Source organism: Lynx canadensis, chromosome B4 (genome assembly GCF_007474595.2).
Source record: "Lynx canadensis isolate LIC74 chromosome B4, mLynCan4.pri.v2, whole genome shotgun sequence".
Lineage (NCBI taxonomy): Eukaryota > Metazoa > Chordata > Mammalia > Carnivora > Felidae > Lynx > Lynx canadensis.
Window position 1 is genome coordinate 126,981,649 of NC_044309.1, and position 16,718 is coordinate 126,998,366.

General features: G+C 46.4%; 1 protein-coding gene across 1 annotated transcript in view; it reads right to left on the bottom strand.

Annotated features, from left to right (window-relative positions):
* SYN3 (synapsin III) overlaps positions 1–16,718 on the bottom strand; it is a 420,949-nt gene that overhangs the window by 70,585 nt on the left and 333,646 nt on the right. Inside the window, 1 exon segment of the mRNA XM_030322308.1 lies at positions 690–752. Coding sequence (XP_030178168.1) covers positions 690–752 — 63 coding nt within the window.

Here is a 16,718-nt window from a genome sequence, read left to right on the forward strand (position 1 = left end):
AATACTAGGCAGAGATAAACAGGGTCAAGAAATACAGGAGACTGAGCTCTGATGGTATCCTTTGGGCTCCTGGATCCAGCTCTGCCTGAACCTATCAAGAACTATCCCAGACTTCCTGGTGGCTTGAACCAATTAATTATCCTTTGCCTCTTGATTTTGAGTTTCTATACTTGCAGCTGAAAGAATCTGACCAATATAGTTTGTCATGCTATGTCAGCTGTGACTGTGTCCAATATATGATTTACTGTTGCAGAAGCTAAGTGATTCCAGGGGTTTCCTCCACGGAGCCATACATATTCGCCTCCTTCTAGGTACTAGCCCTGTAAGTGGCAGGGAGATGACTAAGACATGAGCTTAGAGAGTAGCTGTGGAGATGATGACAGAACAAAGGCATCATCGTCTATAATATGCTTCACATCCATTTCCCCAAATGCACCATCACAGGAAACAATTAAGCTGGCAAATCCAGGTAGGGTTCAGCAGGTACAGGCCGAGCTGGAGAGAGGCTCCAAGCTCAGAGGAAGGTGGGGTGGGGAGGAGGGGGTGCATCCTGCATCCTGGGCTCCTCTAACACTGTTCTGGGTGGCTGAGCTAAGGTGGGGCTGGAGGGGGACAGAGGAAGAGGGTAACAAGTAGTCTGGGGAGGCTGTGTGAATATTAGTGTGAGTATTAAGAGCTGCTTCTCATACCTTTCCCATTCCGGCGTGGGCGTGTCCCAGCTTGACCACCACAGGGAAGTGTGGGGCTGTGAGCTGTAAGAGACCAGAGGAAATCGCTCATTAGCATCCCAAAGCAAGACTCTGGGCACCACCTGTTCTAGAGAAAGATTCAGTCATCTGCTATTACCAGGAATCCCCACAAGAATGCTCTGACAGATGGTCATTCTGTTGCTGCTCAAACACCCTACATGCCAGCGAACTGGGCTTCCAAAGGAAGCTCTGAGTATTTAAAGCCAGCCTGCCTGGGGCACCCACCATTCTGGAGAGACAGTAGGAAGCTTTCAGATCCTGGCTTTACCACTTGTGCAACCACAGACAAGCTCTGCAAGGATCTGTGGCTCAGTTTCCTCATCTGTAAAATGGGGATGATGAGTATCCATCCCATAGGGTTACTGCGAGAATCAAACAAGCTATTACATGGAAATCTTTACATTGTAAGTACTCAGCGAATGAAAGCTTCCTTACTCCATCACAGTTCTGCCTTATGTTATCCTTGAAAAAAACCTTCAAGTATCTGGAAACTCATTCCCTCCCCCAGTCCCTATCCAGGCCACCCTAGCGGGTGTCTTACTAATAGTGGTCATGCCCACATGGGCACACACATTTACTGGCCGCACAGTGCTGGGCGCTGTTCTGAGTGACTGTCCTGTATCATCTCCTTTAGAGAGCCACATTACTTGTCTAGTTGGCTCCCTATAGAATCCTCAGTTCCAAGAACACTGCCTGACCCAGGGAAGGTGCCCAGTCTTCTCAGCAAGACCTATTAGAGGCATACATGCTTCTCCTTATGACACAGAGGAAGACAGGGCACTCCAAACATTAGGTGCTCACCTATCCATACCCGTGGTCACTCTACTGGGAAGTGAGGGCACTAGGTTCAAACCCAGGCTAGGCATCTCCTCCTTCATTCTGTTCCTACGTTGCTTGAGATGTGATTGTTTGGTGTCGGGAAGTCTGTTTGAAGGTATTTGAGGGCAAAGGTCATCCCTTTTAGTTATTTAGTAATAATATCACTCCCCCTACTTGGATCAACCCAGCCAGGGGTGATCATGTTACTCTCTGTGCTGTCTGTTCTGGTGCTGGTCATTCTGTCCTGGCTTGTCTCCTGACAGTGCTGTCCATCCTGACCCTCTGGGTGCCTTGAGAGGAGGAACCTGGCTCTTCTCTCTTGGTGCCCAGAGTCTAGTCTGACCTGGAGGTGAGGCTGTAGGTGCCATGGAAGGGTCCGCTGTGGGTCCCAGAGCCATTCGATGGGCCTCGTCTTATTTTACGCACGCAGGGGCTCCATCAGGCAAGCAGGGGAGGTATGTTTTTTTGAATCACCATTTCACAGGTAGGACACTGAGACTCAAGGTAGGTGCTGGGAAAGGGTGGAATTAGGACCTGAACTTGGGCCTGTCAGACCTCTAAGCCTGATGTGAACTGTTTCCCCTAAGATCTGGCTCAGGGCTTCCTGCAGTAGATGTTGAATAAAAAAATTTCCCTCTTAATTTCGGCTACCATTGATCATATCTTGGTGCCTAGAAAGAACCAATGCATGTTTTTTTTTTTTTTTTTTAAAGAGCAATATTTGATTTTGAGTCCAAAAGCAATATGTACTCACTATAAAAAGTTTGGAAAATATAATAAAGTGTTATGTTGTTATTACACAGAAGATAATAAAAATCACCCTCAGACGTGTATTATCTGCTGATCTTCTTTTTTATAAATCCATATTTTTTTTCATTTGCTCTACATTGTGAGTATAGTGAATACCCAATTTCGCTTCCTGTTCCTTCCACTTACTGTTCTGTGATAACCATCTTCCCCGTGGTGATTACTTGATAGTTTAATAGTTACTATAAAATATTTCACAGATGAAAAAAGACTTAGGGAGCAATATCATGGACACCCCCTCACTTAAGAAATAAACCACTGCCCACACAGATGAAGCCCGTGATATGCCTTCTTATCACACTCCCTCCCTCCTGCCCAGAGGTTATAATCATTATACAAATTCTATGTTTATCACTGCCTTGCATTTACTCATATTTTAATTACTACATATGATTCTCAAACAACACACACTCCACAATTTTAAACTTTATGTGTAAGTGGCATCAAAAGAATCTATTCTTGACAACCCTTTTCGCACATTATGTTTGTGAGATTCACGTGTGCCCATCTATCTAGTGTGGATTCATTTTTATTGCTATTTTATGAACACGTTACCATTTGTTCACTTCCTGCTGATGAACGTTTAGGCAATTTCTATTTTTCCAATGATAAATAATAATAGTACAAACATTTGTTTTTTAGTGTTTATTTATTTTTGAGAGAGAGAGAGAGAAAGCAGAGACAGAGGGAGAGAGAGAGAGAATCCCAAGCAGGCTCCATGCTGTCAGCACAGAGCCCGATGCGGGGCTTGAACCCACGCACTCTGAGATTATGACCTGAGCCGAAACCAAGAGTCAGAAGCTTAACCGACTGAATCACCTATGTGCCCCTCGACTAGTACAAACATTCTTGAACTCGATCCCCTCTGCACCTGCAGGGGAATCTCTCTGGGACAGGGGTAACAGGACTGGAATTGCTGGGGCCGGGCAATGCTCCTCTCGTTTTTGCCAAATATTGCCAAATTTGGTCGCCAAAGTGGCTGTACTGACTATGCTCTCACAGGCAGGGAAAGAGCTCCCAACACTTGAGGTTGGAAAGACCTGCATTTTACCAACCCGAGGGATGTGAAGTAAAATGAATCGATGCATTTTCACCAAGTGGCTTTTGTTCCCCAGTAGAGCTGTCACACCCAGCCATCCACTCACAGACCCTGGAGACCTCCAGCAGTCCAAGAACTGCCCAGGTCACTACTGGGGCTTCATCTCCATGTCATTGTAAGGTGGAACAGGAGGTGAGGGGGAATGGGTGTGCTCTGTCTCCCCCTCCTCTTCTACCGGCCTGATTATCTCCCCACACACTGACGGGTACTGGAAAGAATGTGGATGTTGCAGTTAAACTTACTCTCTCATCTGGGGCTAGATATTTAACCTCTTCAGAACTTAGCTCTCTGATCTGCAAAGTGGGAATGATGATGCCTGACTCATGTGGCTGTGTGGGGGGAAGAAGAAATGAAATGAGGGGTGTAAAACTGCTTAGCGCCAAGGGGAGGTTCGAACTCAAAGTGTAGAACAGGACTGAGCAGAGGAAGGGGCTAACACCTGCTCTGTGGGGTAAGGAGATGAAGGAAGGCTTGATGGAAGAGGAAGGAGAGCTAGAGGCTGCTGCTTGGTAGTATGTGATAGTATGGCAGAGGGGGAAATGAAATCCAACAAAGGAAAATCGGGGGGGCTATGCCAGAGGGAATAATCAGAGATAATTAAAGGCTGTGGCACTTTTAATCTGGAAGAACCTAGCAATCATCTTGTATACCCCCACGTGGCCATGTGGTGGTAGGTAGAATTTCTAGGAATTCTCCCCGAGATGTCCCCCTCTAACCTCTGGAGGCTGATGAGATCATCATATGAAGTCTTACAACGATTGTTTTACATCATATGGCACACATGACCCTAAAGTATAGAGATTATCTCGGAGGACCTAATCAGATCACATGAGCCCTTAAGAGCGAGAACCATCGCAGGCCGGTGGAAGAGGGAGGCAGACAGATTCAAAGCATGAGAAAGTCTCAGCACACTACTCCTGCTTTGAGATGGAGGTGGTCACTTGAGAAGGAATGTGGGCAACCTGCCGGAGCTGAAGGTGACCCCTGGCTGATAGGCAGCCAGGAAGTGGGGACCAGAGGCACACTGTGGCAAAGAACTGGATTCTGCCCTAACAGGAATGAGCTCGGAAGGGAATCTTGAGCTCCTGGAGAAAATGCAGGATGCTGGCACTTTGATTTTGGCTTTATGAGACCCTAAGCAGAGAACCTTGACATGCCATCCCGGACTTCTGATCTACGGATCTGTGAGGTAATAAAGAGGTGTTCTTTTCAGGTGCTTGATTTGTTAGCGTGGCAATAGGAAACTAACACATGTGTGTGTCCTCCCAGAAACTGAAGCCCAAAGAGTAAAAAGTGATTGTTTTCGTGCCATACAACAGAACGAGAAGTCAAGGCCATGAGTTTTGGCTCTCAGTCAAGCACCCTCTCTATCAAGGCACACTTCTCTGGGGACCACGTGCATATCTAGAGTGCAATAAATTCTTTCTTTTAATTATAACGACCGATAAAATAATATCAAATCAAATCAATTCATGAACTGAGTGAGGACGAAGTGGTGACACTATGCGTTATGCTGTGCAGGACACAAGATTGAGACAAGATCTCTTGTTTTAGAGGGTGGGCTGTGCAATGAACGAGCAGAACAGGGTGGCATGGTGGGCAAGTCTGGAGTGGGTGGAGTCATGAGCAAGTCTCCGTAAGAAAGGAAGGCTCTCTGGGTGCCTGGATGGCTCAGTGGGCTAAGCATTGGACTCTTAACTCCAGCTCAGGTCATGATTTCCCTGTTTGTGGGTTTGAGGCCCCTGCACTGACAGCATGGAGCCTGCTTGGGATTCTGTCTCTCTGTGTCTCTGCCCCTCCCCTGCTCACACACTCTCTCAAAATAAATAAAAATAAAAATTAAAATTAAATAAAGTGATGCTTTAAAAATTTGAAATAATAGCCTTCAAATGACCATAGAAATTCAAGATGAGGATGGTCCACAACCTCATCATCTAACCAAATCAACGTTTGTATCGGTCCATATTCCTTTATAAAGTTCATTTAGAATTCCAATTAAAAAATGGGATATTCTTGAATTTAAATAAATTAAAAAAACAAAAAATGGGATATTCTGCAATCATCTTAGAGATAGAATTTTGCATCTGTCTTCTCTAAGTTTTTTCTTACTTTGCCATAATCTTTTTTATTTTTCTCATATCCCTTCCCCACTCCCCAGCCCAGGTAACTGATCTCACCTGCCTGGTGTATCTAATGTGTTCTCCTGCCCACTGCTTGTCATGCTCAGGTTTGTAAACACATATGGACATACATGGTTGAGGCTGATGTTTGTTTTTTCAAAAATGGCTCTCCTCGTTGAATATTATGCCATGCACACTCCCTCTCCCAGGATGGCAGGTACACCCTTAACCCAATGGTTTGAAGCTTCACAATATTCTACAGGACACAGTGCCACAATCAGCTGCTTTCCTATTAGTAGACATTTGTGTAACATTCTCTCTCTGTGTGTCTGTTTCTGTCTCTGTGTCTCTGCTACTGCAGGCAAGAACACCAAATATCTTTGTACAGGTGTCCTTACAAACCAGTGTCTTCATTCCTAGAGGCCAGGCCAAGAACTTTTCACGGGGGACCATCAGCAGAATATGGAGACATTCTGATAGGTTTCTCCAGTGGTTTCCAAGAGCTCAGGAAATGAAGGTGGTGCCATGGTACTGCACCCTGGGTGAGACCGCCCACCATATAATCTCCCTGGCTAATGACGACTGCATGTATGGAGTGTCTTGTAACAACAAGGGATGGTGCTGGACACTTTATGTATGGCAGCATCTTTCCCTCCCCACAAGACAGAGACGAGATGAGAGGCAAGCCATTTGTCCAGGGTCAGACAGGTAAGGACTGGTGGGGCTTCTCCACCGCCTCCCATGTTCCCTCCCCTTTCCATCTTTCCCTTCCCAAGCTGTTCAAATGGGCTTCAGAGGCCATTCCCATTTCCACTCATCTGCAACATGCCGGCCCCTCCCCTGAACACAGACAGGTCACAGAGGACAAAAAACATCTTGTCGGCTATTTTCTCTCTTCCCTTCCCAACAATAGCTTTATTTAGTCCCCTTGGGGATGGGAGGCCGCACCAGCCTCTCACAGGCTCCTTGTCCCGCTCACATGCCCCGGGTGCTCCAGAGTTCAGCACCGTCCAATGGCGTGAGAGGCCCGACATCCTGTTAGAAGGGGCAGATCAATTTTTGAAACCACAGATCCCCACCCTGATAAGGGCCCTATTCAAAAGTCTCCCAAGAAGCCAGAATAAGTGGGGGTGGCCTAGGGTTTATGCTGGCCGTTCCCTTGGGGGGTTGGAGTCAGGGCAGAGTGAGTCCAGATCAGCGCTGTATCAACCTCACTTTCAAGCCACGGGGTTGGAGAGCTGGGGCCTGAGTGGTCTGGTTCAGCTTCCCCCTGAAGGAGGAAATCCCCTCTATATTCATGATGCTCTGGAGATTTCAATGCGTTCAGTGTCTGTTCCTGGTTAAGAGTGGAGACAACGAGTCCTGGAAGAGTCTGGGGGAGGAAATCAAGGGCTAAAGAAGTCTGGGAAGATTTCAGTGAGGAGATGGACCTCCATCCCATGCCTGCAAGGCTCTGCCTGATCTAGCTCTTGCTTACTTCTTCTGTTTCATCTTGTGTTTCTCCCTCCTCCCCACCTCAACCCCTGCCTACCAGTTATGTACCACCCCACAGGCCTTTCAGTTCTTTACTGAATGGGCCACACTCCCTCCAACCACAGGGCCTTTACACATGCTGATCTCCATCTCCAAAAGACTCTACCTAATGATCAATAAAATAATATTAATTCTAATCAATTCAGTGGGCACAAATTGAGTGAGAACTATGAGGCTGGCACTGTGTTTTGTGCTGTGAAGGACACACATAAGATTAAGACAAGGCCGGGGCGCCTGGGTGGTGCAGTCGGTTAAGCGTCCGACTTCAGCCAGGTCACGATCTCGCGGTCCGTGAGTTCGAGCCCCGCGTCGGGCTCTGGGCTGATGGCTCAGAGCCTGGAGCCTGTTTCCGATTCTGTGTCTCCCTCTCTCTCTGCCCCTCCCCCGTTCATGCTCTGTCTCTCTCTGTCCCAAAAATAAATAAATGTTGAAAAAAAAAAAATTAAAAAAAAAAATAAAAAAATAAAAAAAAAGATTAAGACAAGGCCAATCCCTTCTCATACTTGGGGTCTCAATTGAAATTCTCTGTCCCCAGAGTGTTCCCCTGGACACTGGTCTAGAGTAGGTGCTTCCTGTTGTCTTTTCTATCACACCCTAAACTTTCCCTTCATAGTGCTAGGCAGCAACTGTGATTATGTGTTTATTTCCTTTGTGTCCCTCTCTCTGCTCCCCTGTAGGTGCTCTGACGAAACAAGGTGCTTAGCTTGTTTTGTTTACCACCGTACCTCCAGGCTCCACACAAGGACTGGCATATAGTAGGTGCTGGGTATGCAGTATATTGTCGGATGGGTGTTAGACAAAGCCTCCCACGACAGGGAGAGATGTCATGTGCAGAAGGGCTGAGTCAGAAAGATTTTGGGCACAAGTTGCTGATGAAGTTGGTTTGAGCAGAGCCTTGTTGGGAAAGCAGTGGGAAAGAGGGTGGAAATATGGGGAGTGGCAAGGTTGGGGGTCCTTACACCAGAAAGAGGAGGTTGGGATGCATTCTGAGGGCACTGGGCAGCCCTTGAGGGTTTGTGTGCAGACGGTAGACATATACACGTTTAGGAAGACTCTTCTGGAGGCTATGGTAACAGCAGCTCCCACTTTTGCAGCACTTAGAATGTAGCCGGCATGGTGCTAAGTACTTTACATATATCACCTCATTTAAGTAATTTGACGCTTCTTTGAGATAGCTCCTATTTTTAGCCCCATTTTACATACCAGGAAATGAGGGCCAACAGAAGTGAAGTTTCTTGACTAGGATTACTCAACAAGAAAGCAGGTGAGCTAGGATTTGGTCAGAACCCATCACCCTGCTTCCACATGGTGCTGCTTCTGGATAATCATTCTATGCACCATCGAGCGCTTGCTTCCCATGTGCCCAGAACTGTCCGCTCATTTGATTTGACCGGGTGGGTGGGCAGGGGCCAGCAGCCTGCTACTGCAGTAAGCAAGCAGTACACAGCATGCAGGGATAGCATGAGCTTTGGCACCAGAGGACCCTAGAGTTCATATCTAGCTCCAGCACCTATGGTCGTGAGACTTTGGGCAAGTCACTGACCACTCTGTGACTCAGTCTGCTCATCCGCCAAGCTGGAAGATCCTCGAGGAACTGACATTATAACAGATGTCAGTCATTAAACAGTCGCTGCCAGTGAAGAGGCTTACACTGAGTTAGGAGATGTCCAAGCTGGAACATAGGACAGCAAACCACACAAGCTCCTATTCCCTTCACAACTGGGACCTTGGGGGGTCCTTGGGCAGGGGGATGTCAAAGGCTGATCGATAGGACTCAGTCAGTCCTCGGATACAGGAAGGGGAGAAAACAGGGGAGGGAAGCCTGATGCCCAGGTTGTGAGTAGGGGGCATGATGAAGACTTTGACAGAAATGGGGTTTGTTTTGGGCATTAAAAAAAAAAAAAAGATTCACTCGAGAGAGTAGCAGTATCCCAACAGCTGCTTGATAATCTTAACCTTGGTATGTAGTATCTGATGGAATCTCCTCGGAGTTTAAGCACTGCACACAAAGACACTCCTGTCTGGAGAGAGGAGAATGGATAAGATGACCTTTGACAGTCCTTTCCAATTTTATAATGTTGTGACAAACCCATAAATTACCACCCAGATGACTGAAACAAGCGGGGATAACAGCTTACAGGGCTCTGAGGATTCTGGTCCCTGTCTTCTTCCCCATCCCCATCTCACCCATGTTCCCCTATCAGCCTCTCTGTCCCAGCCTTGCTGGATTTCTTTCTGACCCTGATACTGGCTTTGCTCCTTCCAGCCACAGGGTCTTTGCACATGCTGTTCTCATTGCCTGGAACACTGTCACTGCTCCTCCGAGCCATGCTTCAGATCTCATCTCTAATGTCACTTACTCAAAAAGTTGGCTCCCACCTCCCTGCTTCAGTCATGGCTGCTCACGTCTTTCTCTTTCTTAGCACTTCTGCCATTTTTAACTTATCTGTGTAATTGTTGGACAAATGCGTAACTCCTTCACTGGACTATAAGCTCCATAAGGAGCTGTGGGTCTGTGTCTGTTGTTGCTTATCATTGAACCCTCAGGCCTCTCCTGGATTATAAACCTGCTTCTTCCTGAACCCAGCCCTGGGATGGTCTCACAGGCATCTCCAACTCAACATTTCCAAGCAACCTCATAAACTTCCCCTCCAAAATACTCTGTTCTCCTAACCTCAGTCAGTGGCCCCACCACCCACCCAGGTGCCCCGCCTGCCTTCTTCATTCTCACAACTGCCCTAGACCCAGGTCTGGCACACAGGAGGGGCCCTGGAAATGTTTGCTGAGTGAGGTCTGTGGTTTCACCGCCCTTGCTTAACGCTCTCTGCCCTTGGAATCCCACCTCTGAACCCTCTGCATCAGTCCTCCTACAGTTAGCGTGTCTTGGAAAAATACTGGTGGCATATTTAGAAGAATTTAACTAAACCTGCCCTACCAAAATACAAACATTCCTTTCTCTTACATTTCCTGTTTCCCTGAGAAACGGAATCGTCAAAAATAAACAAAGCGATAGGATGGCAATATTTGTCCGCAGATAGGCTTTTCTTGTTCTTGCCCCTGTGATGTTTATGGCACAGAACAGGCTCCGGCCGCCAGCCTGTCTCCCGTGAGGATTCTCCTGGGCGCTGCTCACCGCTCAGACAGTGTCCCCAGGGAGACTCTGGGATGGTCTGAATGGCTCAAAGTGTCTAAGACCACTCTGAATCCCGTGGACACATGCTGCCACAGCAGCTCCAACCCCCTGGCCTCTCTGTGTAATTTTCTTCCATTCGAGGCTGTTCCAGGTTCCATTTCTAGGTGGGACCGTTACAAGTCTGACGATCCTGAATATTGTTCCTCTTCTTAGTCACTTCAGAAAATAGCTAAATATCATATTTGCACAGCTCTAGTACCTGCATTTCTTTGTTTCAGTTTATGCTCACAATGCAATGTCTTAAGATTAAAGACAAACCTAAAGTTTTGGCTAAAGGTACACTGCTGGTACCCGGAATAAGTACTGCTTACTTGGGGCTATAAGCAAAGGGACATACTCTCTTCTTCGGTTCAGGGAAGCGTAAGGAAGAAGAGCGAACTCAGGCTTTGAAGCCAGACAGACTAGGGTTTAAATACTGTTGGTGTCACTTCCTATAGGTGCACCCTCGAGCAAGTTTCCTAGTCCCTCGGGTCTTGGCTGCTTTGTCTGTAAATGGGAAGAGGCACACCAGCAATTAAATAATTGTGAAGATTTGAGTTTGTATGTCAAATACATGCTACCAACAGCTGGATCCCAGCCAGAAATTCTCCAGGGATCATTTGAACTAGCATTCATTTAAAATCAATTGAAGAAAACAATCCCTAATTACCACTGGATGCAATTATGAAGTTTTTTTTAAATTTTTCATTTCTGTACTATTTATTGTAAAAAGTTGCCTTGAAATTACAAATTACCATGAAATTGATTAATGGGTCACTCTGATATTCCTTATATAAAGAATGACTCTATATACTTATTTTCTTGTGCGGAAATAAATTCAACCTCTCATGATTGCATGCTGCCTGTTTTTTATCCTATAAATATTACATAGTTTTCTATTTAATACAGTGAGATCTGCGGGCACATGGGCGGCTCAGTCGGTTAAGCATCTGACTTCGGCTCAGGTCATGGTCTCATGGTTCGTGGGTTTGAGCCCCGTGTCAGGCTCTGGACTGACAGTTCAGAGCCTGGAGCCTGTTTTAGATTCTGTGTCTCCCTCTCTCTCTGCCCCTCTGCCCCTCCCCTGCTTGTGCTCTGTCTCTGTCTCTCAAAAACAAACAAACAAACAAACAAACAAACAAACAAACAGTGAGATCTGACCCATCATAGCTGCAGTGATAGTGCCTGGCTTTTTTTTTTTTTTTCCTTAATAACAGCTTTATTGAGGTACAATTTACAGACCATAAAATTCACATTTCATAGTATACAATTCAGTGTAGGATATTCACAGAGCTGTGCAACCATTATCACTATTATCTAATTCCAGAACATTCTTGTCACTCAAAAAGAAACCCCATGCCCATTAGCAGTCACTCCCCAGACATCCTTCTCTTTAGTCCCTGGCAGCCAATGCTTTGTGTCTATAGATTTGCATGATCTGCAAATGTCATATGAATGGAATCATTCAGTATGTGACCTTTTGTGACTGGCTTCTTTCACTTAGCATCATAGTTTTCAGGTTCATCCATCAGGTGTCAGTGCCTGATTTTTATTTATTTATTTTTATTTTTTGAGAGAGAGAGGGAGAGAGAGAGAGAGAGAGAGAGAGAGAGCACGCAGGGAAGGGGCAGAGATTGAGGGAGAGAGAATCCGAAGCAGGCTTCACGCTCAGCGCCGAGCCCCATGTGGGACTCGATCTCATGACCGTGAGATCATGACCTGAACGGAAATCGAGAGTCAGATGCTTAACCGACTGAGCCACCCAGGCGCCCCCATACATCTTGGAATGGCCTGGATGTGTATTTCCAGGGACTGCAAACCACTAGGGCAAATGAATGTCTTAGCAAGTTTCAATGAACAAGGATAATACTTTGGATCAGAACGAATTATCCAGCTGGGCATCTCATGAATTTATAATTATTTGCAAGGGAAGAGGATTTTTTACTGGCAAACCAACACCAGCTTGCAGGCATCTGCCTCCTGGGTGGATCAAACCTTGTCTGCTTCACCCCCACTCTTTCTTCAGCCCTTGCAAGCACAGGGCCTGAGCCAGATCATTGGAGACAGCAAGACCTCAGCTTGTAGAAAATTTTTACTGACTTTGTTGTCCCACAAACAAGTTGATAAAGACAAGGGCTGAGATAGAGGAATGTTTGGGAGTCAAAGAAAAAAGTTTCAAGAAATGCCAGTATTGGGTATCCTTGAGCAGAATAAGAGAGATTAACCCTGGTTCTCCTTCCCCTTTACCAGACCATTATCACTTCCCTTCTGAAAATGACCTTCTTTTTCCAAATGCTCATGACTAACTTTGAAGCCATTCAGAGAGGAAGCCTTGACGTGTGGATTTTAAAATCCTATCAACAAAGCTAAAACTGTGATTGCCCTTATATGTTTATTTTCATGTTTATTTGTTGAGGTCCATGAGGGCAAGGCCAGTATTCATTTTGTTCATTGTTGGCCCAGCACACAGCAGGTATCCAGCATCTGTTGATAGAATTCACTGCAAGAATGTAGAAACAGAGTGCTGAGAGCTGTGTCAATGATAGGTGCTATCAGTATGACCCACGATCATCGTTATCATCATGTACTGATTGAGCCACTTGTAGAGGTGCCCTCTCCCCTGTACTGAACCTCCGTCATTCCGTGCCTAGTATTCTCTTGATATCTCTGTCTTTGTACAGACCCCACCAGGGCACCCTCCTTTTCACCCTCCTTTTCTCTACCCTGCTTCCTTCCATCTGTGGAGTAGGCTGCATTAGTACAGTTGCCTGGGCTGAGAACTGGGCTCTACCATCACCGAGCTGTGTCCTTGGGCAAGTTGCTTTACTTTTCTGTGCCTCAATTTCTGCATTGGTATATACAGCTAAAAAGATTATGTTCCACATAGATTGCCTCAGAGTTTAAAGTGAGTTAATATATGCAAAGCACTTAGCTGTGAATGTGGGGAGGGGCCAGAACCATGCTGGCTGTCGGTGTTATTATTAACCTCTTGCTGTTCTCCAAGAGCCATTGTGTCTTCCTCTCTCACTGCTCCAGGCTTTCCAAGGTGACACCTGCCAAGAGGAATCTAGGTTTCCATGGTAAAGGCTGGCAAGGGTTTCATGAGTTACCCACAATGCCCAAACTCTGCAGTCCATGGATGTATGTTGGCAATGGGGAAGGATGTCCTGAGGTGATGACTCAGCCTGAATACAGAGATGGACAAGTGTCATTCTAGCCCTTTCCTTGCCTATAGTCAGGAGCTCTGCCCTTGAGGGTCACCCCAGCCACCAAGATGCCCACTCTTCTTCATCACACTATACCACATCTCCTGCCTGATCTGACAGGAACCTTGTCCTACCCAAGGGGGTCAGACGTGGGAAGGGACCAATTCAGCACAACAGAGCTCCTTCATTGTATGAGGAAATAGGTCAGAGAGGCAGAGACCCTGCACAGAGTCACGTCTCCAGCTAACACCCTTCAACCCCCACTTTGCTCTGACCTCCGTGGTTATTAACGGGATGCAAAAGGTGGAGGCAATTGCCTCTGCTTTACAAATAAGGAAGCTGAGGTTTAGAGAGAGGGTGGTTACCCAAGGCTACAAAACCAAGCCTTGAACTCTGGGCTGAGGCCTCTAGCCAATTCAGAGGTATTTCTGCCCCAGCCCCTGTCTTCTCCACTTAAAAAAAAAAAAAGTTTCTTCTATGGAACACATGCCGTGCCTGCCGCAGGGAAGCAGCTCCTTGCCTCCAAGGAGCCTTTCATTCTGCAAGTTTCAGACAAATGTTGAAAAAAAAATACTGTTCCACGAGGAAGAATGGTGGGAAGCTTTAAAACTGCGTCTGCATTTTATTGAGGGTTGCCAGAGACAGATACTCCATGCTGATGTGCATTTCCCACTGGAGCCAAACAAAAACCTTTAAGACGTGCAGCCAGACAGGGAAGGGGGTGAGACAACAGAGTCCGTCACAGCCACAGCGATCGCAAGGCCACGGTTCCATCCAGCTCTGCCTGCTCCAGAGGAAGTGAGAACAGCCACCAGGTGGAAATGCTGCTCTGTGTGAGGAGTGTTGGAAGGGGACTCACTCGGATAAAGGAATGATCTTGGTCTCAAACACTGGCCTTTAGGCAGTTTTAAACCCAGATAATGTCACCCCAGTGTTCAGAGAAGATATAAGGTGGACTTTCCACGTCCATTTGCCTGCAGGAGTGGAGATTTGGGGAGGGGAGGGCCCTTCTGGGGCTTGTTCTCACCCTCCCTTTCACACCTCTCAAGGGTGCTGGGAGAAGGGGTGGGTGCCCAGGCAGGACTGGGACAGCATCTCAACGATTTTCGGGAGAGTGCAATAGGGACTGGAAGTCTCCATAAGTCCCTCTGTTGAAGGTGTACAAGAGGATGCAGCTGAAGGCAAAGCTGTGAGAGCCATGCAGGGTCACGACTGGCCTGCAAGATGGCAATTCCTGGGACCTGAGGTTTCCAGGGAATGCTGGATGATGAGAGTCCTGGGCAAGCGGGAGAAGGAGGGAGCACTGGTTTGTACCCAGCTGGGAGGCGGAGGGGACCCTGCGGGAAGGGGCAGGGTTCCCAGGACTTGTTCTTCTGCGTGGAGAGACAGAACGTGAGGGGTGAGCAGGAGCTCAGGGCGGCACTGCAGGGAGCTGTTACGAAGCCCTTTACTGCAGGGCCCGTAGGTCAGGATGAGCAGGGAAATTTCCACCCTCTCTCCCGGAGGGGACCACCATCAGGACCTGAGCCAAAGGGCAAAACATGTCTCTGGATGTAGGGCCCCCTTTAAGGAAGGAGTCAAGCTGGCCACCCGTGATAGAGGCCAACAATTATTCAGTGTCTACACGAGACAGGCTCCACAGCAGCTGAATAGACACATCTCATTTAATCCTTATGAGAGCCCTGTCATGGTGCGACTATTATCTCTGATTTCCAATGAGAAAACCAAGACTGCTGTAAACATCTGGTTGAGGCCAGAGTTCATGATTTGGACCACACTGTCTTTCCCATCAGTTCCAGGTACACAGAGAGCACCTAGGCCCTAGTGGGGTAGGGGTGGGGGGCTCACATGGATCTATAAACAAGTGATTTCAATACAACAGTGTAAACATTCAAGAAAATTATGAGGAAAATTCTGTAGAAGCAAGGAAGAGTGAGTGTCATCTGTGAGGGAGAGGGATTTTTGGAAGAAGTCGGACAATGGGCCATTTGCACTGGGCTTTGGCGGTCAAGCAGAAGTTTTCCAGGTGGAGGAAATGACTTTGTAGGCAGAAGTGTCCACAAGGAAAAAGGCATAAGAGGGCTGGCCAGGGCTTCACATTTAAGATGGACCTCAAATTTGGGATATCTAATGCTTTCTCCAAATGAGGATATACACAGTCATTGTTGTGTGTGTGTGTATCTGTGTGTGTGTATGCACGTGTGTCAAAAACAATGGTTTTTAATTTTTTATTTAAAAAAATTTCTTTAATGTTTTATTTTTGAGAGAGAGAGAGAGCGTGCGCGCGCGCGAGAGAGAGCATAAAGTGGGGGAGGGGCAAAGAGAGAGGGAGACACAGAATCTGAAGCAGGCTCCAGGCTTTGAGCTGTCAGCATGGAGCCCCATACGGGGTCAAACCCATGAACTGTGAGATCATGATTTGAGCTGAAATTGAACACTTAACTGACTGAGCCACTCAGGCACCCCAAAACAATGTTTTTTTAATGTATACATTAAAACAACACCACAAATTTGGTTACCCTGTTCTGGAATTAAAAGAAAAAACCTGGTGTCTCAAAAAAAAAAAAAAAAAAAAAAAAAGGACTATCTTTGTCTTTCAGAAATACACACTGAAGTATTTTCAGATAAAAGGACACCATATCTTGGCTTTGCTTTAAAATAATCCAATGTGGGAGTCATGGTCATTGAGGAAGACACTTATTGGGATGAGCATTGGGTGATATATGTAAGTTATGAATCATGGGAATCTACCCCCAAAACCAAGAGCACACTGTATACACCATTATGTTAGCTAACTTGACAATAAATTAAAAAAAAAAATAAAATAAAATAAAATAAAATAATCCAACATGGGATGGGGATGTAGAGGTGACAAGATTGGGTGTGTACTAAAGTAGGGTGATGGGTACATGGATGTTCATCATATTTCTCTACTTTGTGTATGCTTGAACATTTCCATAACAAAACCAACATATTTCAGAGAGGCCCCCCTCCCTTACTCTGAGTGGTCTTGGGGACTCCTTGGATATCCTTTGTCGTGAGAGAGGATGAATGAAGGGGAAGGGCTGAGAAGTAGATTGGAGCCAAATTGTTTAAAGCCTCATAAACTGTTTTGAGAGGTTTGGACTTAATCCTGCAAATGACAGGGAGCCCAGGAAGACATTTGTAACAGGAGACTGACGCCATTAGATTTGCATTTGGGAAAGCTGGTGT